We start from the raw sequence: 23,430 nt of genomic DNA on the forward strand, positions 1-23,430 counted from the left end.
CACAGTGTGTGTGTATGTGGTGTGTTGTGTATATAATATATATATATAGATATATATATATATATATATATATATATCTAATATATATATATATAATTACTTATGAATGAGAGAGAGTATTAATGATGGACTGTTGTATACAAAGCAAATAAAATTAATGTACTTACACAAAACTTTATTTTTTCTTTTAGGACTTGTACAAAAATCTACATGGAGGCTCCAGATGTACAGTAAGTTATTTCAGTGAGTTATCTACTTGATGTGGTGGTGTCACAGGAAATTTGTAGACCATGAAAAAAGCAGGTATCGTCTCTATAGCACATGTGCGAATTTCTGAATTTAAAGAGAGTGTTCATTGATACAGTGAAGATTACAGGACCGAAATGCCATCCTTTATTTTTTCAAAAACAAAAACAAAAGCTTTTTTGTAACGTTTGTCATCTTATCTATCTAGGTGTAAAGTAAATTCATGTTTAATTTATTTTTAGATTGCTCACACTGTTCAAATAATATGGTTTTATTGTTTATTCTAGAACAAATGGCTGCATTTGAATATTTAATTACATTTGTTTTTAGCACTCAAACCCTTACTTTTTGCTTAGATGTTGTTCTAATCATACTGTAAGCAAGTGTTGGTTTTTTATATTATATAAAAAAATAAATGTCATACAAATTCCTGTTCAATTTTTATAAAATGATTACACATTAAGATAAATGAATCGCACAATTAATTCATGATTAGTCACATATACAAAATAATTCACCTGCTCTTTATAACCGTAATAGTGTTCAACTCTGTAACCCTACGCTCTGACGATGGCACTTTTATGTTGAAACGTGGTTTTTATGAATTAAAGATAAACATTTTTGGAGCGCAACGGAGTGAGGTTCTCTCTCTTTCTATTGACTTCTGGCTTCATATTTGTACCACAAAAACAATGTGATTTATATCTGTAGTACATAAGTAGTGTTTTTTCCTGTAAAATGTAGCTTTCAATAAAGATTTGGACTACATTTAAGTTTAAAACAGTTTGCTATATTCCACAACTATGGTAACCAGTTTAAAATAAAAACAGTGATATACAGGGTGTTCAGCGATTCACAGATAGCAAATGACAGCTAGCGCCGTGAACCCTCCCTTTTAATTTCAGAAATCCGTGCATGCGCAGTAAATGCGTTGCCTACTTTTTTTTCGTGGTCTACCAACTTCCTGTGACAACGGCATGTATTTAAAAACATATGCATTTGAGTCTGAGTATCCAACTTGAAGACCCCAGATATGTACCCTCTTGGCTCAATCCAGACGGTTGTCATGCTGATGCACTGAGGAGACCACACTGGGTTGATCCCCGGAGCCAGCATCACAGCATTTGTGTGTGCTGATGTGCTGGGGAGGCAAAATGAGCTGATCCCTGGAGCCAGCATTACACTTCAGCAATCAACACCAGACAGAAGGATATCTGCATCGTCAGATGGAAAACAGCGCAAATGGGTGGAGATGTAGATGGATCACATTAGTTTACTGCAAAGCTACGTCTTAGTTGGTGCTCATCTTAGCGAGAGCTGAGTTCAAATCGGCATGAAGTTCAACATCTACTCTCATGTAATGGAAATCACGGATACCAAAGTATAGAGTAAATTAAAACTTGCAACAAATGTCCTGAAGAAGTGGTCATGTGGTGTTTTTTCCATAGTAAAGTGATTTATTTGTGGCTAAAGAACACTTGACACAGGTGGTTTGTAACAGTAGCCTGGCTGAACTGTTATTTGGAATTTAGCTGATCATTTATGTTGCAGTTACCACCTTTTTAAAACAATTAATAATAAAAAAAAAAAAATAGATATAGATATAAAAAACACGACTTGGAAAAATAACCACCTCTGATTGGTTAAACAGCATCATGTGACCATGCGTATATATAGCGTATACCATTGCTTGCATACTAATGAGCTGCTTCACACTAAATAAATCGCTACGCACCACTACATTCTAAATTCCATGACAGCCTGCCATTTTATTTGTTATTAGTTAGAAAACCACAGCCAAAATTGAGTGGCATTTCACTTCCTTTAATATATTTGGGGATGAAAATTCACATAACTGGTACAACACCAACTTTGAGTGAAGACAGCAGTCCATCTGAAATAAATAAAATAAGTGCACCAACAAGAACAGACACCACAGTAGATGAGGAACAGCTAAATGAAATAGAAGAAAACAAAGATTGAAAAAAAAATAAATAAATAAAAAAAAAAACTACAGCATGGGCTGGTTAATGTACTTAAAGAAAAAAATATGGACATTCATTTTATGGAAATAAGTCCAAAAAATCTCAACAACATAGGGGATTTTATGCCAGTGCAGGAAGTTCAACTGAGGACCAGTATTCATTTCTCCAGGTTTATAACGCTGAGCTGGACTAAATACATATTTTAACAGTAGACTGCTGACAGCGAGTTTAAAACCAGTAACAATGTATTCCCGTCGGTCTGGAAATCTCTTATAAAATCAAGTAACGACAAGGTCAGACACGACCCCCCCGAATTACCGGCCTGGATTTTAAGCATCTGCGGGAAACTGAGATACTGTCCCGACACCGCGGTCGGATTGGTGCTTAAAGTCTGGTTCGATCATCCACGTAATCTGGTACGACTTGGACGCGAGGGTGCCGACAACTAACAAAAACATATTTTGAGATCAAAAAGGATGAAAATGTACTAGAATAGTGTGCCCCGCATATAACGAGTTCACAAACTCGCCTCAAGATCCAGCTTCAGTCTCCATTGCAGCTGCTGTCCGACTTTCTTAGTATCATCTGAAACTCTGGGCATCGTCACAACTTGTATCCAGTCCTCCAGTTTCTAGTGAGATGGCACTTTTGATGCAGAAATTCACAATAATCTAACATGTGCAATTTATTTTTAATAAACAACCAATGAATTAAATTAAATTTGGGACTATATTACACTGCGGATGTATACACAGTAACAGTTTCTGGGTTTTGTCTTAATTTAAATTATTTAAATTATTTTTCTTCCCACAAATGGTAGCCATGTTAAAAGCGGTCGTGGTTTATACCTTTTATATATATATATATATATATATATATATATATATATATATATATATATATAATTTCATTGTAGTAACATAGGTGTTGCAAGATGTACACAAGCTTTCATAGTGTTAAAAGGAGATAAAAACCTACATTGATTGCATTGTTTTTCTTTTCCAGAGAAAATTTGAACACAGATTCAAAATCAATCATTAGAAGGTGCTGGATCCTTTTTCTGCTGGCAAAAGGTTAGTGAGTGTAACTGACGTTTTCCAGCAAGGTGGAATAATGAGGCATCAGGTAAGGTAGTAACTTGGCCACCAAGGTGGTATTTTTGAATGTTGTTGTTCTTCCCCAATTGATATTTCGACACACTGCCGCAACCCCTCTTACTGACCAGGAGCACTGAAGATCAGTAGGTCACTTCTGTTGCTGCTGTCAAGGAAATCACTGAACAGCGCAATAGATGTTAAGTTTACCCTGAAGCTTTTGAGTAACAGCCCAGACTGGGAAGTGTAAAGAGTCTGACCAGTAGGGGTTGTTGGTGCATAATGTGGTGAACCAAACAAAGGCCAATTGTGGGTCCCTAACCAAGATCGCCAAATTTCTGATCGTTTGGCTGATCTTGCACTTGCACAGTCCTCTCTTTACTTGATGAGCCACTGGAGAACCCTTCCGCCAAGGTTTCTGAGAGAGTTTTTTTTTATTATTATTATTATTATTATAATAATAATAATAATAATAATAATAATAATAATTCCAATGGGACATCTTTCTGAATGAGGCGCATGCTGTAAAAGCATCGGTAGCTCGCTAATTGTAATGTGTTTCAAGTGCAGTCCATTTCAGTATTAAACAATCTTAAACCTCTTATAGAGTTTTGGTTCTGTACAGTTGCATGCTTCAATTGTGATAACATTTGTTTAGGCTATTTATCACCAGTTGAGAGTATCAGAATTATTATTATTATTATTTGTCATTTAGCGGATGATTTTATCCAAAGCAACTTAAAGACTAGGGGGTGAACTATGAATTTCTGCTGCTGCAGAGTTACTACAATAGGACATCAGTTTTAAGTCTCATGCAAAGGAAGGAGCAGGGTCACACGTAGTAAGTCAGTGGCTGAGCGAGGATTAGAACCGTGGACCTCCTGGTATCAATTTGGGGGTAATCAAGGACCAATCAAACATTTTTATATATGCCTACGCACAGAATATTTCGTTTTTTCACAATACTGCTATAATCTTGTATTTATGGATTTTTTTGAGATGCTTGTTAATAACCAGGCTTCCAGTGCTGTATGTGCCTTTTGATAACTTGAACTGAACCAGTCCATTGCTTTAAGAAAATCAATAAATCCTTTAGGTGTTGCTATAGTTGTATTTGTTGCCATTGACATCAAAGTATTCAATTCAGTGTTTTTAGTTTTGAATTGAAGGACTGTGCACATAGATGAGATAAGACCTTAGAGCTGCTGCTCTGCTGTTGCACTGTTTGACTGTAACACAAGTCGGCGAAAAGAGTTTACATGTATAGAATCTAAAGAAACCTCATTGGGAAGATGAAGGCGTAGAGGTAGTAAAAAAAGATGCACAGAACTGTTTGGTGGTGTTTTTACAGTTTCCTGTGTTTTTTTTGAAGCATTCTCTTTCAAAAAACCATCAATAATTTATTAAAAGCATTAAATTGGGTTGCAAACATTTAATTTTCTTAATTAGGTTCTCTGAGTTAGTTTTTTTTTTTTTCTCTAATGGACCATTTCTTTACTTGAAATACACACAGCAAGATCCAGTCCTCTTTTATTATTATTATTGCTACTGTATTTTTATATCCAGTTAGTAGTTTCTAAGAACATGCCAAACGCATTCAACAAAGCAAATAACATTTTAAAATTCAGAATAAAAAAAGGAAAAACTGTAAGTCAAAATCGGGTGACAGTTAGCATGCTAACAGAGAAAAGTCTCAATGTAAGTAAATGTATCCCCTACATACATAGTGCTGAGTCGCTGTGTTGCATTTATGGATTAAATGAAAAAACAAAAACGATTCTTTATCATACAAGAGGCAAATAATCATAATAAACACTAATACAATGTAGAATAGTATTTCCTACCGTTTTGGTTTCGTAATGTTAACAATAAGGAAACTAAAATAAGGGGAGAACAGTAATTGAAACATATTCAATTTAGTTACAGCTGCGTCTTAACCAAATCACGTCATCATTTTATTGTTTGGAGCCAAACACTTTGAAGGGCACGTGGCTGCCGTTAATTTTGAGCCCTGTAAATGGTGGTAAATGGAGATGGTAAATGTTCATGACTGTGCAATTTTTAGAAGGATCTTTACCCTGTATTAAGAGCCTCATGTCTTGACATTTCACAAAAGGGATTTCCTGCCTGCTTGCCTGCCTGCTGTGCTATTTTGCTGCTGCTTGTGTGTGTTTTGAAGTCTAATTATGGATGCACAAGCCTTGCACACACCCTTAAGCTCCCTTTGTGTAAGTGCCTATCCTTCCCCTGTGGACAGTTGAGAGTTAATCGCCATTGTTTTGACGAACGCCTTGTTTTTTCTTTTGGTTTCAGGAAAAGTGCTGCAGATGGAAGATGACCTAGTGATCTCCTTTCAACTGCTGCTCTGCGTCCTTGAGTATTTTATCAAGCTGTCGCCCCCTGCTTTGCTGAAGGGACCGTTCAGTAAGTCTGAAGCACTGTATTCACAAAAGGGAAAAGAAAAAACCTTGTATTTTTGGAACAAACTTTAACCCCTGCTGCACATTTTCCTAGTTTTTAAGCTTACTCCTGAAGTGTCCGACCGTTCAACTGTTGTATATCTTAGGTGACTGTTTGAGTGGAAGACCCTATAATGAAGCGACTGGTATTGAACTTGGAAAGACACTGGCTGTATTTTCAAATCTTTTTTTTAGTTAAACATTTTATTCAAAAAAAAAAATAATTAGGAAATGAAGACTTCAAAAACACATATTGGAAAAGAAACTCAATTACACTTTTACGTTATTGAAATTTACATTAATAATTTTTGCTAAAAACACAAAAATCTAATTACATACCCTGTCTGAAGAATATTTAGGTGATAAGAAGACATGAGAATTACACAGAAACAGTGAGGGAGAACACGTGTCATACCAATCAATGTCACTGGCATCACAATCTCCCCTTGTAGTTTCTGTGGAAGGTGAAGTAAGGGCATTGAAGACTGCACAGCATGTTCTCATTTTCCAGAATATGTCATCCTTGTCTGGCCACTGATACTGTTATGATTTCCCCCTGGGTACTTTTTCATGTAAAGCTCCACATTCTACAGGGTTCCAGTCATTTCAGTTCAATTTGCATCTGCGTAGATGCAAGAACCAAAACTATCTTTCCTATAGGAAGTAATGGAACTTATTTACATCAAACACTGCAAATCCCCCCCCCACCCCGAGTTGCATTCCTCATAAATGGCTGCCCAGACTTGCCCAGATATGTCATCAATAAGTGTCTAACAAAACAGATCCACTTTTTATAGCACTCTTGACTTGATTTATTTGGTTTCAAACAGAAGCTGCTGTGAATGGGCTGAAGCAGCCCACCCAGACAAGAACGACTCGGCGCAGCCAGGGCAGGAATGCACGCTTTGCACCAAAGCCAGCAGATACAGACCTGCGGGTGATGGAGACCCTGTGCAAGGAGAACGAATGTAACGTAGATGAGGTGGGTCTTTACAGCCTGTTGTGACCATCTTTTTGGTTTTTTTTGTCCACTTTTAAAAAGACCTTTGTTTTATGTTTCTTTACGATCATGCTGGCTGCAAGCTTGTTGTGTCCGGGGAATTGTTTTCAGCTGAAATAAAGCTCCACCTCTAGGCTGTAGGTAAAACCTGTTTTGCCGCATTGGTCAGATCAAGTTTTAACATAATTTGAATTGACGATTTTCTTTAGATTTATTTAAAGTGTGACATAAGGACAAAAAGACATGGCTCCTCCATAGACCACATTCTGTAGATATATTCAAAAGTGACAGACAGCCTCAATCTAAATTATGATGCATTCAATAAATTGTGCTGAAGAATGTCCTTGTCACATAGCAGACATGCAGCCTCCAGGACACCACACTGGGTGAAAACAAGATCTTATTTACTGTATCTTCACAAATAAAGAAATGAAGGAGAGCCCTCCTGTTAAGTTTGGTAACACATTTCACCTATGTTAGAGTCTGACTTTCACATTTTAGTGTCTGGTTTTGGTGGGATGCAGACAGCTAGTTAATCATTCAAAACCTATATTCCTCTGTTACGTCAGGGAGGCCTGCCTGCAAGGGATACCGTTCTAATTGTGGGGCTGTACAGTCACAGTGCCCTTTCCTTTCTTTGTTCTCAAAATAGATAAGTGTGGAAAAGCAAAGCTGGGGTGGGAAAGCAATGAATTTCCAGAAGAAGCCATTGTTGTTCAGAGGGCCATTGCAAATGAGTCAGACTTGTGTCTTTTATTGTTTTTATATGACTAATCACTGGGGTTGTCCATTTACACCCTTGGCTCACTAAATAGCTTGCATAGACAAGGTAACCAATCATCACCGCTTCAAAATCTTTTGATAAGCAAGTCAATCCAAAATAACTGTGGTGTGCCAGATGTTATCCATATGTTACTAATTCAGAAATCCAAAGGCATTTAGACCGCATACAGGTGGCACACTAAATGTAATGTCAAGTCTTGCATTGGGTTCATAAGATAGGATTCAGAAGCTTACAGTATATGGGGTGACAAACTATAACAAAGCTCGCCCACTTTCCAACGACCATTACTTGCCACGGCCTGTACCTGGTTTAGTGGCCTGTGCCAGCTCACTCATGACTGGTTATTAAACTAGCAGCTACATGTACAGCATGAGCATTATCTGTAGCTCTTTAATTGGGTGTGGCCATTTATTTAGTTATTTTTAAACACAGCAATAAGTTGTGCCTGCATTTCTGTTTCTTTCAAACAAAGAATGGCATGGGTTGGGTCACTTTATTTATTTTTATTTTAGATATTGTGCTTCATGTGGTTTTCTATAAAGTTTAATGAGTGACCTGGCGCAAAGTCAAAGTTCCCCAACCTAAATGAACACACTATTAAACAATATAAATCCTTCAAGAAATAAACCCCAAAAGCAGTTAAAAAGGTCAATAACAGACTTGTTACCACACTTCAATTTTCCAAATAACCACTTTTAAGCAAAATCTTTATAAACTGTTTTCAACACACACACACCAAAAAAAGGAACATTTTAAAATAAGTCATTTTGGGAATGTAATGAAGTCTGCATGTAATTAAGCGATAATAACTGCTTTATGATAAAATAGACATGACCATTGCTAAACTATGGTGCTGGCCTACATCAGAGATTGAGTTTAAGCAGAATGCTGCATTACTTTAGAAGGACATTTTAATGAAATGCACAGGAATACATTTCTAACAGGCCTCAGACCCCCCACTTTTATGTGTTGTAAAATTAATTGTACAATAATAATACAACTACAAGAGTTTAACTGTTCTCCACGATATGCAATGCGCTTTTGGAAAAGTTTGTTAAATTGTGAATCGTTATTGGATGGGCAGTTTGTAACAGGAAAAGGGAGGTTGTACAGTGGCATCCAGTGTATTTTCTGCTGTAAGACCATCATTCTAAAACCCGTTTCAAGAACATTGCTGCAAGCTATCCCTGGGCCTTAATGAAAATGTGAAAATTCATAATTTTTTAGCCTTGACTTACATTTTACATGAAAGTAGTAACAAGTAAACAGGAATTGTTAACTCCCATATTACAGAAAAGCTGTGGTTGTCACATTTTTGAGTTTGCAGCATATACCAAATGATACAACCAACCTGAAACTAAGGCACAACTATGTGCAAGCCTTGTGATTTTTTTGTGTGATTTGCTGATAAAAAGCCTAGATCAGTACACATTAATGCACAGTATCTGTTCTGACAGCTTATGAGATTATTTCAGTCCATTTTCTACTGTGATTGTGTGTTTTCTTTCTCTTCAGGTCAAAAATGTTTATTTAACTAGCTTCATGCCTTTTCTGGATTCTGCTGGTTTATCAGGTGCACAAGGGATTCCAGAGGTAAATAAACAGTTTTTCAAAGCCAGCTTTTACACAGTATGGCGTGTTATCAACAGTGTACTGCAAAACCAATATACATTTAAATATTGTGCTAAAAGCTTAATATTTGAATACCTCACCCTCTGAAGTACACAGTTTTTATACACAGTACACAGGTTTTATACAGGCACTGCACGTTTAGGTACTTTTTTCTAATGCACTTTTTAAAAGGAGTGTTAATCAAGGCTCCACCTCTGTTTCTTCATTTACATTTTGTTTTACTCCTATCTGCAATCAGACCACATGTCCTAAGTTACCAGGATGCAGAAGTGTATCTATTGTTTCCAAAGCAAGTTGTGAATCAACATATTTTCAGCTCATTAACCATGAATAATATTAATAAAGCCAGTTGGCAGTACAAAAGCCTTAATTGCAAGCTTGGGTAGGCTGTGTCCACTGTAGCTGTCAAATTATGCCTGGCTTCAAAACACAACCTATGCCATTTTAATTTTTGCTTAACAGTCTTTTTATAACACAAAGCAAATCTGCTAGTGTACGTTAACTATGTATGTGCCAAATGCTTTTTAATGACAATAGTACACTGGAAGTACTCTTATTGCTGTACATATTTTTTTATAAATTTATTGTGAGGTTGATGAATGCATGAATTGTAGTACTGAAGCAGGTGTCCTATTGTATGTCAGAATACATCAAATATATATATATATATTATAGCTTAAACGGTCCAGCCCAATTATAAGAAATGTAATTCTTGGATTTTAAACTTGCATTTTTGTTTCTATTAGTCTGTAACCTTTTCATCTCTGCATGATGGTGTCGTTGTAGAGTGGACAAACCTACAAATAACATGGCAACCAGATTGTGTAATTCTGAAAAATGATATATTCTCTGAATTTATAGAGCAACATAACTCGGATCCATTCAGTATGATTTCAAGCATAAAGAAGTGAGGTAGGGTAACACAAAACACACACTTTTTTAAATGGCAAAAATATAATTGCACCTGTTTGTTTTAAGGTGGAGGTGTTTTCTAAACAGTATGAAGAACTTTACCGCAAGAACAAGGATATTGATGCCAGGTTGTTCCTGGACAATGATGAAACACTTCAGCCTGCTGAGATTGATGTGTAAGTATATTGGGATATTAAGATATTGGTTGTGTAGCTCTCTAATTCTTAACACAAAGTAACTTTACAGAAAATAACTGATTGAATAGCTTCAGTGTCTTGCATATTGAAAAAAATGGGCATAATATACATATTGGTGAATTGGATTAGTTTACTTCAGTTTCAAGTGGGGTTACCTTTTCATATATCTGAACACCTGTCTGCAACGTTAAAGGGTTAAATATTATAAAATTGTACGACACGTCCCTCATTTTTTCTGTTTACATTTTTAAAGGATTTAGCATACATCCCATTTTGTTTTGCTGCTGTTTGTTTTTAAGACATTGTTTTCAGTTTGACTTGGGTGTTGTCTATTTTTCCTACAATGGCACTTACATGCTACGCCGAAGACACTGTGTGGGGTCTTGCTACATCTAATAAAAAAATCTTAAGGACTGCTTCATTAAACCTGTAGAGCTGGGGCAGGGTTGTTAGGCTTCACCTATAGTAAATGTAATTCTGAAAACAAACTTTAAAAGAGCATACTGTATTCATTATCTCTCTCACTCGGTAAAAAGGCTAGAGTGCCTTCCCGTCCCTATGTCGCACGTCAGATTTTTAAACGCCTCAACATTAATAAACACACGCTAAAGGCGAGTCAATTGCAGTATATTACTGAGGCTACCAAAAGATGCTGCATATTTATTTAATTTATACAGAGCTTTAGATATGAAGTGTATGGTTCCTTCTATCTCCTGGTTTTGAAAAGGACTGAAGTTTCGGATATGGAACTTTTAGTAACAGAATCGAGATGTGTTTGATGTGAACCAAGTTGCATCTAATAATAATGCAGTTGTGATGCAGGCAGGTTTCATCTAGGTCTATAGTATACCTGCATGACTACAAGGACATGTAACTGCATGGTTTGGGCTGGAGCTGTACTATAGCTGCATAACAAACGGAATATGTGATCAAGGCAATCTTGAGCGTTGTATAAGTCCAGTGCACCTCTTATCCAATTGTAATGTTTCTTGGTTAGGCAGTAATGTCAGTGTCTATACATTTATGTTCAGCACAATATTGATTAATCTTCTACAAACACCTCAGCTGTATCCCTGTAACGGGGGTGTGTGCAGTTGGATAAAAAAAACACAAAACAAACAACAACAAAAATCCTGTAAAGTAGCAGAGTTTAATTTTTTTTATTTTTTTTTTCTGCAGGTCGGAGCTGGAGAGAACTCCCAGGAAGAATCATTTTGAAGAGGAGATTGTTGGGATTCCTCCCCAAACACCAGTCAGGTAGGCTGTGAATACTGAGCACACCTGATGGTTTGCCATGTGTAAAGTACAAATAACCTCTTGGTGAGACCAGACTTAAATAACTTGAGGTGGTTGTCATTTTTCCAACAAACATATTCTTGTGTTGTACACACAGAAAGTGCTGTGGTGTTTTAAAGAGAAGCACATTTTGAGATGGAAATTATTCTGCTTTTGTCAAAAAGCTCAAAAACTGTTGTTGTCAAATATAGAAAATGGGTCTGTGAAACCAGTCCTTTTCAATTCTACCTGTTGTAAAAATATTTGTTTCACAGTTAATATGATTTTTACTTCTGTTCCGTAACCAAAATAGATTTCGAGAGCATTGCTTGAGCAGCCTGATGTGGTTAAGATAATAAAGCTGGTTCTTCGTTTCAGTTCAGTTACCTTTATGTTATGGTGTACCACAGCGATACTTTCTTGGGCCCCTATTGACCATGTGAATGCTAGTTCCACTACCTGCAGCTCTATAGTGGGGCAGCAGTATACAGATGGTATAGGTATTGTTGCCATTGGTATGGTAAATAAAATGACATTAACAAACTGATTTTACTAAGTCTTTATGAGTGTGTTGCTGAAGATAAGATGGTTCTTAGTCAGTTACTGTGACACTTGGTCCATCACAAAAGCTTAAGAGCAATAACATTCCATTTGATGTGGTTTGGACAGTACAGTGTTAGTAAATGCCTACATCTTTGCAGTTTTTTTAGGTCCTAGCATGACATTTGACTATGACTGCCACCTCCAGATTAAAAATAAATACATGCTGATAGTGTAATAAAGTAGCGCCACTAAATAATAAAGTAAAAACAAGAAAACCACTAAGGAACTCGCACAGTTTCTTGGACTGATGCTACTTGATGATAACATGAAACGTTGAAGCCACAGCCAGCAGTTAGCAGTGCATGTTAGATAAGGCTCAAGTAACGTTGGAACAGTATCCGGAGACTATACAGAGTCTCACAGAAAAGAAACATATGTTGGTATTAAGTCCTATATAAACACCAGGTATTGTTGTCCACAGCTCCTCCATCTTTTCACTCAGGCATTTGCTGCCAATCAGCTTTGATGTACATCCACAAAATAAAAAAAAAAAAAAAAAAAAAAAAAACACAAATACACAGTACTAACTCCTTTGGTACTATTTACCCTCAGTATTTGTGTACAGCTATGGCCAAAAGTTTTGCATCTCCCTGTAGAATTTTGCTTCATAAAGTCAAATGAAACCTGCAGAATAATGTTACGTTTAACATATTGAATTGCATACAGCTTTTGCAGTTTTCCACGTACTTAGCGAAAAACGCACAAATTTGAATAAGATGTGGCATTTCGAAATTGACATTTTTCATTTTACATGATTCATGATGATAAATAAAAGATCTAAATTATGCTCCATGGTGTTTTTTTTTTTTTTAATATATATTCTCAACATTAAAAATAATTAAGGTTTATGGTAATTCACGTATTCAGGCAAGTGCTAGGTTGGAAGGTGAAAATGTAACCTTGGTGTCTCAAATTAATTTTTTATGTTTACTGGGGGCAGTCCTTTCACGACTTCTTCGTGCTCAAATTGGGTTTATTAAGCCTGAGGTAAGTATGAAATTGAAATTTGCGACGTGTAGGGTTTTACAGTGTTAGCAACAGGCCCTGCACAGTACTTTTATGACTGTTTTATGATTTGTGTATCTGTGTGTTTGTAATGCTCAGTTAGTATTGATGTTTCCACAATGAATCATTCATCTCCATGTTTTAACAGCTGCCACTGGAACAAGGGCTTGTAATTAAACTCTTCAGAAAAGGATCGGAGAGATCAAATGCAACAGAAAACAATTTGCACTTAAAAAAACAGCTTAATATGTTCAGCTTCATTTGAAGCTTGAAATCCCAATATACCACGTGTTTTCACAGCATATTCTTCATTTCACACAAACATTTTATTAAACGGAAGAACATTTCAGTGTAGTTCAGTTATTTTAAGCTACGCGACATGCAAAATACTGGTTTGTTTTGCTATTAATCTGACCAAAGGGAAATCTATTCAGTCATTCATAATTCTGAAGTATCCAAATGCTAGACTATCCCCTGTAAGTTAAGGTGTGACCACTGTCTACCTACATGCCTTGTTTGATGTTTAAATACAATTTGACCCCAGAGTAACAAACCGGAATAATTAGTACCCTTCTGTAACCTAGATAGTAAGTCATATGAAAACTGTGGCTCACTGACTCTGTGTTCATGTGTACACTTTGCAAAGCCAGCTTTGCCTTGAACTAATGCTTTAGTCTGTCTCTCCTTACAGAGCCGCCATGAACTCCATTCAGCAGTTGAAGGTTATCCTGAACTCTGCCAGCGACAAACCTTCCGAGAACTTGAAGAGGTATTTCAGTGTAAGTTGGTTGTAGTTAATGTAAACGGTTAGTTATGTGAATCGCAAGCCAATTCCTGTCCATTGCATTGTAATCCCATTCTAGTTTTACTTTACTTAATCGTTAATAATTATGAATGTGCTTTTTATCAGAAACCTGAGTGTTTTAACACACTGGGAAATCGCCATGTGCTTACACAGATCTTAATCTCCAAAAAAAGAAGTGTTTGATGCAATCTAGGTGGATACCCCACAGATAAAAAAAAAAAAAAAAGATTTAAAAAAAATCCAGAATGCTAGCAGTTGATTATATAAATCTGTCAAATAACTAGGGGGTTGATTTGCAGTTTTTAAAGAATTGCATCTCCCATGGTCTCTTTAATCCCCTTACCCCTTTAGATACAGTACAGGCTTGGTGTAAATAAACCAATTACTTATTTAGTAATGTGCTTTTGTTAATAGGTGACAGTACATCTGTTGCTTCAGGTAAAGGCAAACCATTTGTAAAGTTGAATCAGGTAGACAGTGTTAATTGGTTTCATTTAAAGCAGATGCAGAATCATTAAGCAAAAAAAAAAAAAGTGACTCATTAGGCAACTCCTGGTTGCTTAGCAACCTAAAAAACAATGGTTTCTGCAAGTCAAACATTGCAATTTCTTAGGTAATACCTGCAAGATGTATCTTGTAGGACATTATTCAATGGGTGGAAAAAACTAAAATAGTCAAATGATAATGTTTCCTGTGTCAATAAAGATAAGGGACCACACAGTGAAAATGATATGTGTAATTTATTCCAGGATGCTTTGTTTGATCTATATTCTCTGAAGAGAGGACTGGATGGGGGGGTGGGAGTGGTGGAAAGGTATGGGACAAGCGAGCTGAACTGGCTTTAATTGGACCCCTAATATATTGACAGCTAACCCGCAAAGTAATGAAAAGCAATGCAACCACATTGCACCTTTATATAGTGCCTTTCAAGGCCAGGTTGCCTCAGAGGGGTGAAAACATTGTAGCAGAGCAATATGATTAAAAACGAATAGTTTTACGATTAATACAAAACATTTGTATTTGTTAGTCAGCTATTTAAAATCAATTTACACCCTTAAGGCAATGCAAAATGCCTTTTCAAACAGATGTTTTTAAATGAGATTAAAGAATTGGGACAGACTGCTTGTCTGACCAGAGGTGGTAAGGAATTCCAAAGGCTAATGATCATTTAATTAGTTACAGTGGTGTCGTCTTTTTGCAAAGCTACTTCGTGCTGAAAGAGGTAAATATTTATGTCTGTTCTTTGTTTAGCTTTTTGTCCCTGGCATGCAGTGTTAACCTGAAAACAGTCTACTTTTGTCAATGTTGACATTTGAGTACAAATACGAATATGAATACTACTGTTTGAATCTTCAGACTTTTTACTTGTAACTAATGAAGTGGCAAGATGGTAATGTATTTTCATTGCTGTTTTCAGAACTGCACAGTGAATCCTTCAGTAGACATCGCCAAGCGGGTGGAGTGTCTGGGAAAGGCTTTCAGTGACAGGTTTGCACTAGCTGTCGGACAAGGCTGTGCTGAAATTGGATCTCAGGTAGTGAATGACTTAACAAGTATACTGCAGTGCTCCTTTACAAGATTTCTATTGTTTTCAGCTTTTTTTAGGAGCTGGTAGTAAAACTCCCATTGCATTTGCCTTTTTTCTTGTTCCAGGAGCAAATAATGCCTTATTCTGGAAAGAAGCCCAATTTATCCTTCCTATAAGCGTCAGTCACTGACTGAATTGACCAGTGACCGCTGTAACGTGCCCCATTACCACCTAATTAAATAGTGGTGCCCACCAGATCTCTAGCTGAGGCATTGCCTTATAAAGAGCCTAACCTTTCGTTAACGTTCATACCATTAACCATTACGTCGGTGAAAAAATACATATCAAAGGTGGAGCCAGCATATGGCAGTGGCAGTATAAAACTACTTTAGGTTTTATCTTCTATAATTTAACTCAAGCAGTCTGGCAAGATTCTTTATAGCAACCTTTTGCTGTCTGTCAAAAAACGGTTACATCAATTTCTTCTTTCAACACCTTTTGTGAGGCTTAGAAAAAAATGCAATAAGCATTAGTTATCCACAACTTGAGGGAATGCTGAAGGTTGAGGTAAAACTAATAAGGAAAATAGTTTAGTTTAAAATCCTTTTATTTGTCTCATTCTCTAGAGGTTCACACTTGGTATCCGATTATACTACAGAGTCATGGAGTCAATGGTGAAATCAGTAAGTCAATCAGAATATATCCCAAATATCATTTTACCTTTCTGGGTTTATCTTTTTCTTCATGGGGTATACATGTTTTAATCTTTCTCTCATTCTGTCTTTCTTAGGAGGAAGAGCGACTGTCCGTACAAAATTTTAGGCAAGTCTCAAGGTCAGGTTTTGTATATTGTGTATTGATTGATTTGTATTAAAATAAAGCACACCTTTTTCCTGATGAGTTTTTTTTAATTCCAGCAAACTATTGAATAACAATGCCTTCCACACCTCATTGTTAGCCTGTGCTTTGGAAGTTGTCACGGCTACATATGGCTGTAAGTAGTTTTCTTCAATTTCCTTTTGCACTCCAGAATTCAAGATGCTCTTCCTTGGCATTGACTAACTGTAGTCAGAATGATTCATTTTCTAGTTGTTTTTTAAGACTAATAGTGCTCCTTCTACTAAGGATTACTGTCAAGTGTGTCGTGTTCTGGATGAGTTGGTGTGTGTGTGTCTTATGGGGTATGCAATAACTACAGCCTTACATTTTAACTTGTTACTTTGAACTGCTGTACAAAAACTTGGTTACAATAAAAACTTCCATTTTCTTATTTTCCACCTGAAAAAAATCCAACCGTGTTTTTCGCAGCCATTTAGTCCTGTCCTAAATATTATTATCTGGGAAGTTGCTATTCTCGATGTAGTTAGCCACTGCATTCACAGAGTCTCCTCCCTTTAGTACTAGGCTGTTGCAGTTTTTTTTTGTTTTCTGTTAATCTTCCTTTTTCAGTCTCTTGTGCTCTCCCTTTCCAATTTGACTCTCCAAATACAGAATATTGTATTTATTAATAGATTTACCTTCCAAAACTTCAGTTGACAGAGTAAGTTGGTAGGTTATATATATATATATATTATATATATATATATAAAATATATATATATAATAATATATATAATAAATAAAAAAAAAATTACAAATTCACTTTTTTTGACATTGTCAGGGAGCCCTTTCAAGAGCTGTAGCATGTCTGAGACAGACCTCTCGTTCCCATGGATACTGGATGTGTTTGAGCTGAGGGCCTTTGATTTCTACAAGGTGATTGAGAGCTTCATCAAGGTGGAGCCTAGCCTGAAGCGGGATATGATCAAGCACCTGGAGAGATGTGAACACCGCATCATGGAGTCCATTGCCTGGAGATCGGTAAGCTGGGCCTTCAGGCTTTCCTCTAATTACAGGGCTTTTGTGGAAAGAGGAAAACGAGAGGAGCAGACCAGAAGTCTTTTATCCTACAGTGGTAGCTGCTATTGAGATTTTAGTAAAAAAAAAATTAACACCTGTGCAGACACTTTTTAAATGGGTTTTTAAGGTGAACTGTAGCAGGGACTCATTTAAAGAGGTTTCCAAGACTCCTCCAGGATATCTTGTTGTTCCATTCCCATGGTTTGGATGTGTGAGAGGAGGTGGACTGATTTTTAAATCCTCCAGTGGGGCTGGGGCTTTCCAGACTAAATGCTTGTATTTTGCTGCTATGTTGTATACTCAAACAATCCCAAGAGGTTCCAAACAAATGGACACAACCTCATTTATAAGGCAATGCTTATCTCCAGCAGTTAAACACTCTTCTTTTTTGTGTGTGTTTGCTGCCATTTCTGCTATCCCATATGGTGGAAAACTGCCATTTAACTGCTGTCGGGCTACAAGAAATAAAACAAAACCAAAATATTGCCACCAATTACGAAGCATATTTGAGTAAGAAAGCCTCTGTGTGGGGTTATTCTATTGCATCGCTTGACAGGAAAATATCTGTTTTTGATTTGATTCACATGAACTGTTTTGCTTGGAATACAATATTGTCCTGACACGAGTCAAATTCCTTTTTTAATACAGGTGTTCTGTTTGAGTGCAGTGTAGAGTGCAAATAGATGTAATCGATATAGTGCTGAAACAGAAGGGTGTTAAAGCCTTTAATTTTCTATAAATCCTAGGTGACACAGTGAGTGAATGGTGTTTGTTGAGATACTTTTGTTTTTGATCACAAAATGAAGATTTCTCTTGCGCTTAACTGCATACAATGTAAAGGTTTAGCCGTCTATGTTGGGTGCTGCATACACATGTGACTGGGTTTTGAAAGGAAGTGGTAAGCGGTTTTGAATGGTGTTGGAGGTGCCAAATGTGCCGAGTTAACTGTTCTAAGAATTGTGTGAAAAAAAACAAGTGTGCACCTGAACTAGTAGATACAATTTGTATTACATTGTTCAAGGGTCTAAATTTCACAATGGTTATTTGAAAGTGGTACAGTATGGATTAATAATTATTCACCTATAATCCACTGTATAACTGATAATTGAAACTCAATATTGATTCACCTGCAGAAGGATAAGACATGGGAATGGCATTTCTGACCGACTAGTTTGTAAACATGAAGTAAATTAACATATGAAAAGGATCTGTATCATTGGTGTTGGCAGAGGTCGTGGTATTTAGTCACAAGAAGTGAAGTGTATCTTTAGATTAAGGAGATTACATGACACTGAAAATATGAAGGCTCAATCAGAAATTACTGAGATATGAACAGTAGGGGTGGATGCATATGTATGGAAACATAAGCTTCCCTCTTGATGAACAGCCAAGTCTGGTCTCGGCTGTATACAAGAACAGTGGAGGAGAAAAGACCAACACGATAGTGATGCAGGGACCAGTCATTCATTACACAAGGACTTTTACTAGACGACGCACTGTCAGATGTAAATGCAAAGTACTGTAAGGTAGGAACAGCTTTCAGAACAAACATTGGAATGAGTCAACATAAAGTGACAGCAATAAAAAAAAGAAAAAAGTATATTGGTGACATACAACCCCACCAGTGATGTATCAATGAAGAGGTATCCTTATAATGAAAGTATCTCGCCTTGACCTCCATACATGTTATGCAACTGTATAAAAGTCTGATGTACATACAGATGCCTCCATGTATCCCAGATTATCACAAGTTGCTCTGTACAGATGTGCCATATAAATACAGATGGATGGACATATGCTTGTTCAGAAAAACACACTAACTAATTACCGTAGCAACATTGTTGCAAATACTGGGTTGCCTTGTAAACTGTGAAACTAACCTGAAAGGTTGGGGAGGAAGGTTGAAATAGATTTGTATGCTCACAATGCAGTATTAGAAAGGACAACAATGGATTTTCCTTTGGCAGTGATTTGGTGTGTTTATTTTTCTTTTCTCCAAAAAAAAAAAAAAGTTCAGTTGATTCTATGTAAAGTGGGGAAAACATTGGGTTCACATTTTCTGTGTTCTTAATCAACACTGGTCCTGGATTCCTTTTTTTGTTTTTTAATTTTCTTTTTGTACGAGAAACAAAATACGACACAAAAAGCCACTGGAGTCCTCTGTGGATATAATCTCTTGGGGAATCCACTTTGGGAAAAATCTCTTTTTAAAAGTGTAATATTTTGAGAACCTAATTAACCTTCTATGGTTTTACCATCCTTCATTATCACTGTTGTCTGGGAAAACATGTATAGTGCACGCTTTCCATTTTACAAGGACAGTCGGTTGCAACAAACAAATAGCTTTATTGAAATCCTTACCTCAGATAATTATAAAGTATTGGAGTTCATCTTAATACTGAAATCCTTTCTCAAATAAAAAAAAAAGAACAACGAAATGCATTTACAGCAAAAGACTGACTTGTGGTTGAATCATTGGTCTAATTTTAATACTATTTAATTTTATTAATCGTTCTACTGAAATTGCTGCTTTTTTTGCCTGAACGCTTGATATCTAATGATATGTGGAAAATACTCTTCATCTGAGTGAAGCTGGGACTTGCTGGTTCTTGTTTCTTCATTTCCTGGCAGTCATTTGCTTAGAACATGAACTGATTTCTGTTTTCAACAATAACACTTCCAAGAAACAGCCAAGTACTCTTGCTTGCACTTTGCACTTGGGATGTAAAACATAAATGTATATCTTTTTGTTGAAACATTTTCAAACTACCAAATTCACTTTTGAATGAGATACTAGCTTCAAAGGGTGAATTCATAGCCAAAATAAACTGGTTGTTCATTTAATGATTTTGTTTTTGTACTGCATGCTAAAAGCAAATGCTTGGCTGTTTCAATACAATTTGTATCAATGATAACATTTTGAAGGCCACAAAATGCCAAGACAATAGTACAGACATTTCCCCCAGTATTTTATAACTCATATTATCTATATAATTGCAATTCCGGTTTGGCTTCAATGGCCAATGCCATGCTGCTGGTTTGAACAGAGTTCCTCACAGTGTCCTTTAATGCGGAACAGTTTGAGACGTAGGAGAGAATAAAGTTGTAGAAAGGACAGTGAATGAATACTCACTTGTAAAATATGTGCTGTCGATCTCTGTGCTAACGTAAGTGCACTGACCATTTTTAACAACCACCTTTTAACATAAACACTAGTCTCTTCACTGGCTTCCACTGCTGGTGGATGACTCTTTGTGAAACATCTTGCTGGAGGAATAATAGATGAGAGGGTTGAGGCAGCAATTCATGCTGGCCAGAGTAAGTGCCACAGGGTGCAGTGCCTGATTGATCTTGGTCAAGGTGCAGTTTTGGACAAGCTCTACTTTGGTGAGGGTGAACCAGAAGAGGTTGAGGTGATAGGGGGCGAAACAGAAAAGGAAGACCATGATGACGGAGTAGATCATTCTCATGGTGCGCCCTTCCCAGGGCTTGCTCGGAGCAAGGCGGGTGGGCTGGCGCAGGGTCCTGATGATGCTGCAGTAGCTGAAGAGGAGCAGGAACAGGGGGAAGAGGAAGGCAGCTTCCACTAGCAAGAGAATGACCAGGATGAACAGACGGTTCCTTCTGGAGGAAGGGTCAGGCAGGCAGGGCTGCTGGCGTGTGGCAACCATCAAACGCAGGAATGGTAGGGAAATGCTGAGGACCAGGATAAGACACCAGGCACCTACGCTGATTGCCCTGGCTGTCCGTACCTTCCTCAATCGCTTTGCCAACGGGCAGACCACAGCAAAGAAGCGGTCCATTCCAATGCACGCCAGGAAGAAGATGCCCCCGTACATGCTGATGTACTTGAGGGTGAAGGTCAGAAGGCAGAAGGTACGGCCCGGGGTCCAGCGATTTGCAGAGTGGTGGTAGTAGTAGATCCGCAGGGGCAAGGAGGCCACGAAGATGAGGTCTGCCACGGAGAGGTTAGCCATGTAAATCGCTGTGCTGTTGGCTGTCTTGAGAGAGCCGCAGAACTGTCGCAAGGCCAATCCGTTGCCCACCAAGCCAAAGACGAAAATGAAGCTGTACATGACCTGGTGAAAGACAAAGCGGTAGCTGGTGTCAGTGGTGCAGTTTAAATGGGTATTTGCCAAAGTGTTGTTCCCTGAATCCATGGGTCCTTATTGATGATACTTTGTCACTAACAGGTGTGTAGCATCTCCTAGATCTGGTAGACTGGAGTGTGAGTGTAAGCAAATAGGAAGATGGAGGAGGGGGTGGGGGTGGGGCTGCTCTTGGTAAGCCAATGGAAACACAGTTGCTGGGCTGTCCAGGAATAGAGCAATACGATTATATTTGCTTCAAATATTTGCAATGTGACGAGATCTAGTGCTATCAGAAAATGTATTCTGATTTGAGATACCTTAGTATGAGTGCAAAAACAAAAGTCATTCCAGTTTTTATGTTTCCAGCAAGACGTTTGCCACAACAAGGTGGACATCTGTATGAAAGATTTAGTTCAAGGGGGTGCAAGTGCAATTCCTTCATGCAAGCCTGCAGGTTGTTTTTCTAAAACAATGATTGAAATGAATTAGACTGAGTACTAAATTGATTAACTCATGAACTTTTAAAGACCCAGGCATAAATGAAGAAAAAAATAAAATAACAAAAAAGTGTCTACTCCAATAAAAGACGTGGTGAACATGGTACAATAAAATGTAGACTTTCAGTACATATAAATTAACATCTGAAAGAGAATTCTGTATGATAAAATTGGATAATGAAGCAGTGTCAAATGGCCTCTAAGCAAGACCCAGTTGTGATTAAGTTTCTTTCACAAATCCAAAATGTGAGCGTAATTGTCCATATTTAAGCTCACATCAAGCAGTGTAAATGATGCTAATAAAGGCTATCTTCAAAAGAAATCACGCAACAATAAAATGGTATTCTTGTTTGAGCAGCTGTGGAAATACCCCAGGTTGAGTCATTCTAATTAAGCTGTGATGCAGCCAGGTGGAATTGCACAACGTAAGGTGTGCCAAACAATACTTGTACTGCATGATAAATGCTGAAGCGATTGATTACTGTACATGACTCCTAAGTCTGGAAAAGGCTTCCGGTTGCTGAAGCACTTTATAGTGTAGTATGCATTCTTTGACATGAGCTGCACATTAGAGGACACTGCTTGCAATTGAAATTGCTTCATCTGTTGCCTGGAACAACTTGTATGTACTTGTCATAGCTATCCTTTTCTAGAAACCCCATACAGGTTACCTGTTCATCTGACACTTTTGAAAGCTTTGTGGTAATTCTGGTTGGCAGATCCATTTTAGGTTATCTCTGCATAGCTGTAGTATTTCCTATTGCAGAATGTGTGTCTGCTTGTGTATGCATTTCAGATAAACATACATTTGAACCTGCAAAGCAACGATTTTGTTTTCTGAAGTAAGACTTGCTAGCTATAGTGGAAAATTAAGACTATATTGTTACCGACAGGGGGCTATAATGCTTGAAGCTGCAGGCGGTAACAATAGTCTTCCCAAGGGACATTTCATTTCCCACTATGAGTCTGCAGAACATATTTAATGTATGAATCAGTCAGGAAAATAAGTAAGGCAAAGTTGGATAGTAAATACGACTTTATATATTTTGTTTAAATGTAGCTGATGCAGCATACGTAAATAAATGACATAAATAAATAACAAAAAATGTTAAAGTTCATACTGAATCCAGTAGTTAAATAAGTATTTTTTTGGCATCCAGCTCTCCGTGTGGCCTGCTGACTGCTGTATTATCCAGTTTATATCCCCAGATGTCGTATTTGTTTACATTCTCAAGTCAGAATACAGTGACAGGGACGTTTTAATCGCCATTTTAGTGTTTTGTAGTATGTTTTGTAATAAATTTTCTTTTAAATCACAGAATTGGTGTCCTCTTTGAAAATGGGCGGGGCTGACAGTGATGTGAACCAATCACATAACATGGAGACTATTGCCCGGTGGTGTAAGGATGTCAGGGCAA

General features: G+C 37.2%; 2 protein-coding genes across 2 annotated transcripts; one reads left to right on the plus strand and one right to left on the minus strand.

Annotated features, from left to right (window-relative positions):
* The first annotated feature begins 195 nt into the window (after positions 1–195).
* LOC121302804 (retinoblastoma-associated protein-like) lies at positions 196–17,594 on the plus strand. Its single transcript, XM_041233038.1, has 13 exons — positions 196–230; positions 3,237–3,304; positions 5,639–5,749; positions 6,615–6,766; positions 9,084–9,161; positions 10,179–10,288; positions 11,489–11,566; positions 13,884–13,971; positions 15,415–15,531; positions 16,152–16,208; positions 16,316–16,359; positions 16,443–16,519; positions 17,186–17,594. Exons 1-13 carry the CDS (start codon positions 211–213, stop codon positions 17,491–17,493), a joined length of 1,308 nt encoding a protein of 435 aa, XP_041088972.1. The 5' UTR covers positions 196–210; the 3' UTR covers positions 17,494–17,594.
* A 1,214-nt stretch (positions 17,595–18,808) lies between these two features.
* On the minus strand, positions 18,809–23,424 carry LOC121302806 (lysophosphatidic acid receptor 6-like). The gene has a single exon (XM_041233041.1). It carries the CDS (start codon positions 21,582–21,584, stop codon positions 20,646–20,648), a length of 939 nt encoding a protein of 312 aa, XP_041088975.1. The 5' UTR covers positions 21,585–23,424; the 3' UTR covers positions 18,809–20,645.
* Between the last annotated feature and the right edge of the window lie 6 nt (positions 23,425–23,430).

The sequence above is a fragment of the Polyodon spathula genome, chromosome 30 (assembly GCF_017654505.1).
Source record: "Polyodon spathula isolate WHYD16114869_AA chromosome 30, ASM1765450v1, whole genome shotgun sequence".
NCBI lineage: Eukaryota > Metazoa > Chordata > Actinopteri > Acipenseriformes > Polyodontidae > Polyodon > Polyodon spathula.

What these genes read in the sequence shown, in the direction of transcription:
- LOC121302804 (XM_041233038.1), top strand. Translation starts at nt 211, where the DNA reads ATGGAGGCTCCAGATGTACA. An exon ending in GTGCACAAGGGATTCCAGAG is followed by an intron (nt 9,162 to 10,178) that starts GTAAATAAACAG and finishes GTTTGTTTTAAG; the next exon opens with GTGGAGGTGTTTTCTAAACA. An exon ending in TGGAGTCAATGGTGAAATCA is followed by an intron (nt 16,209 to 16,315) that starts GTAAGTCAATCA and finishes TGTCTTTCTTAG; the next exon opens with GAGGAAGAGCGACTGTCCGT.
- LOC121302806 (XM_041233041.1), bottom strand. Translation starts at nt 21,584, where the DNA reads ATGGATTCAGGGAACAACACTTTGGCAAATACCCATTTAAACTGCACC.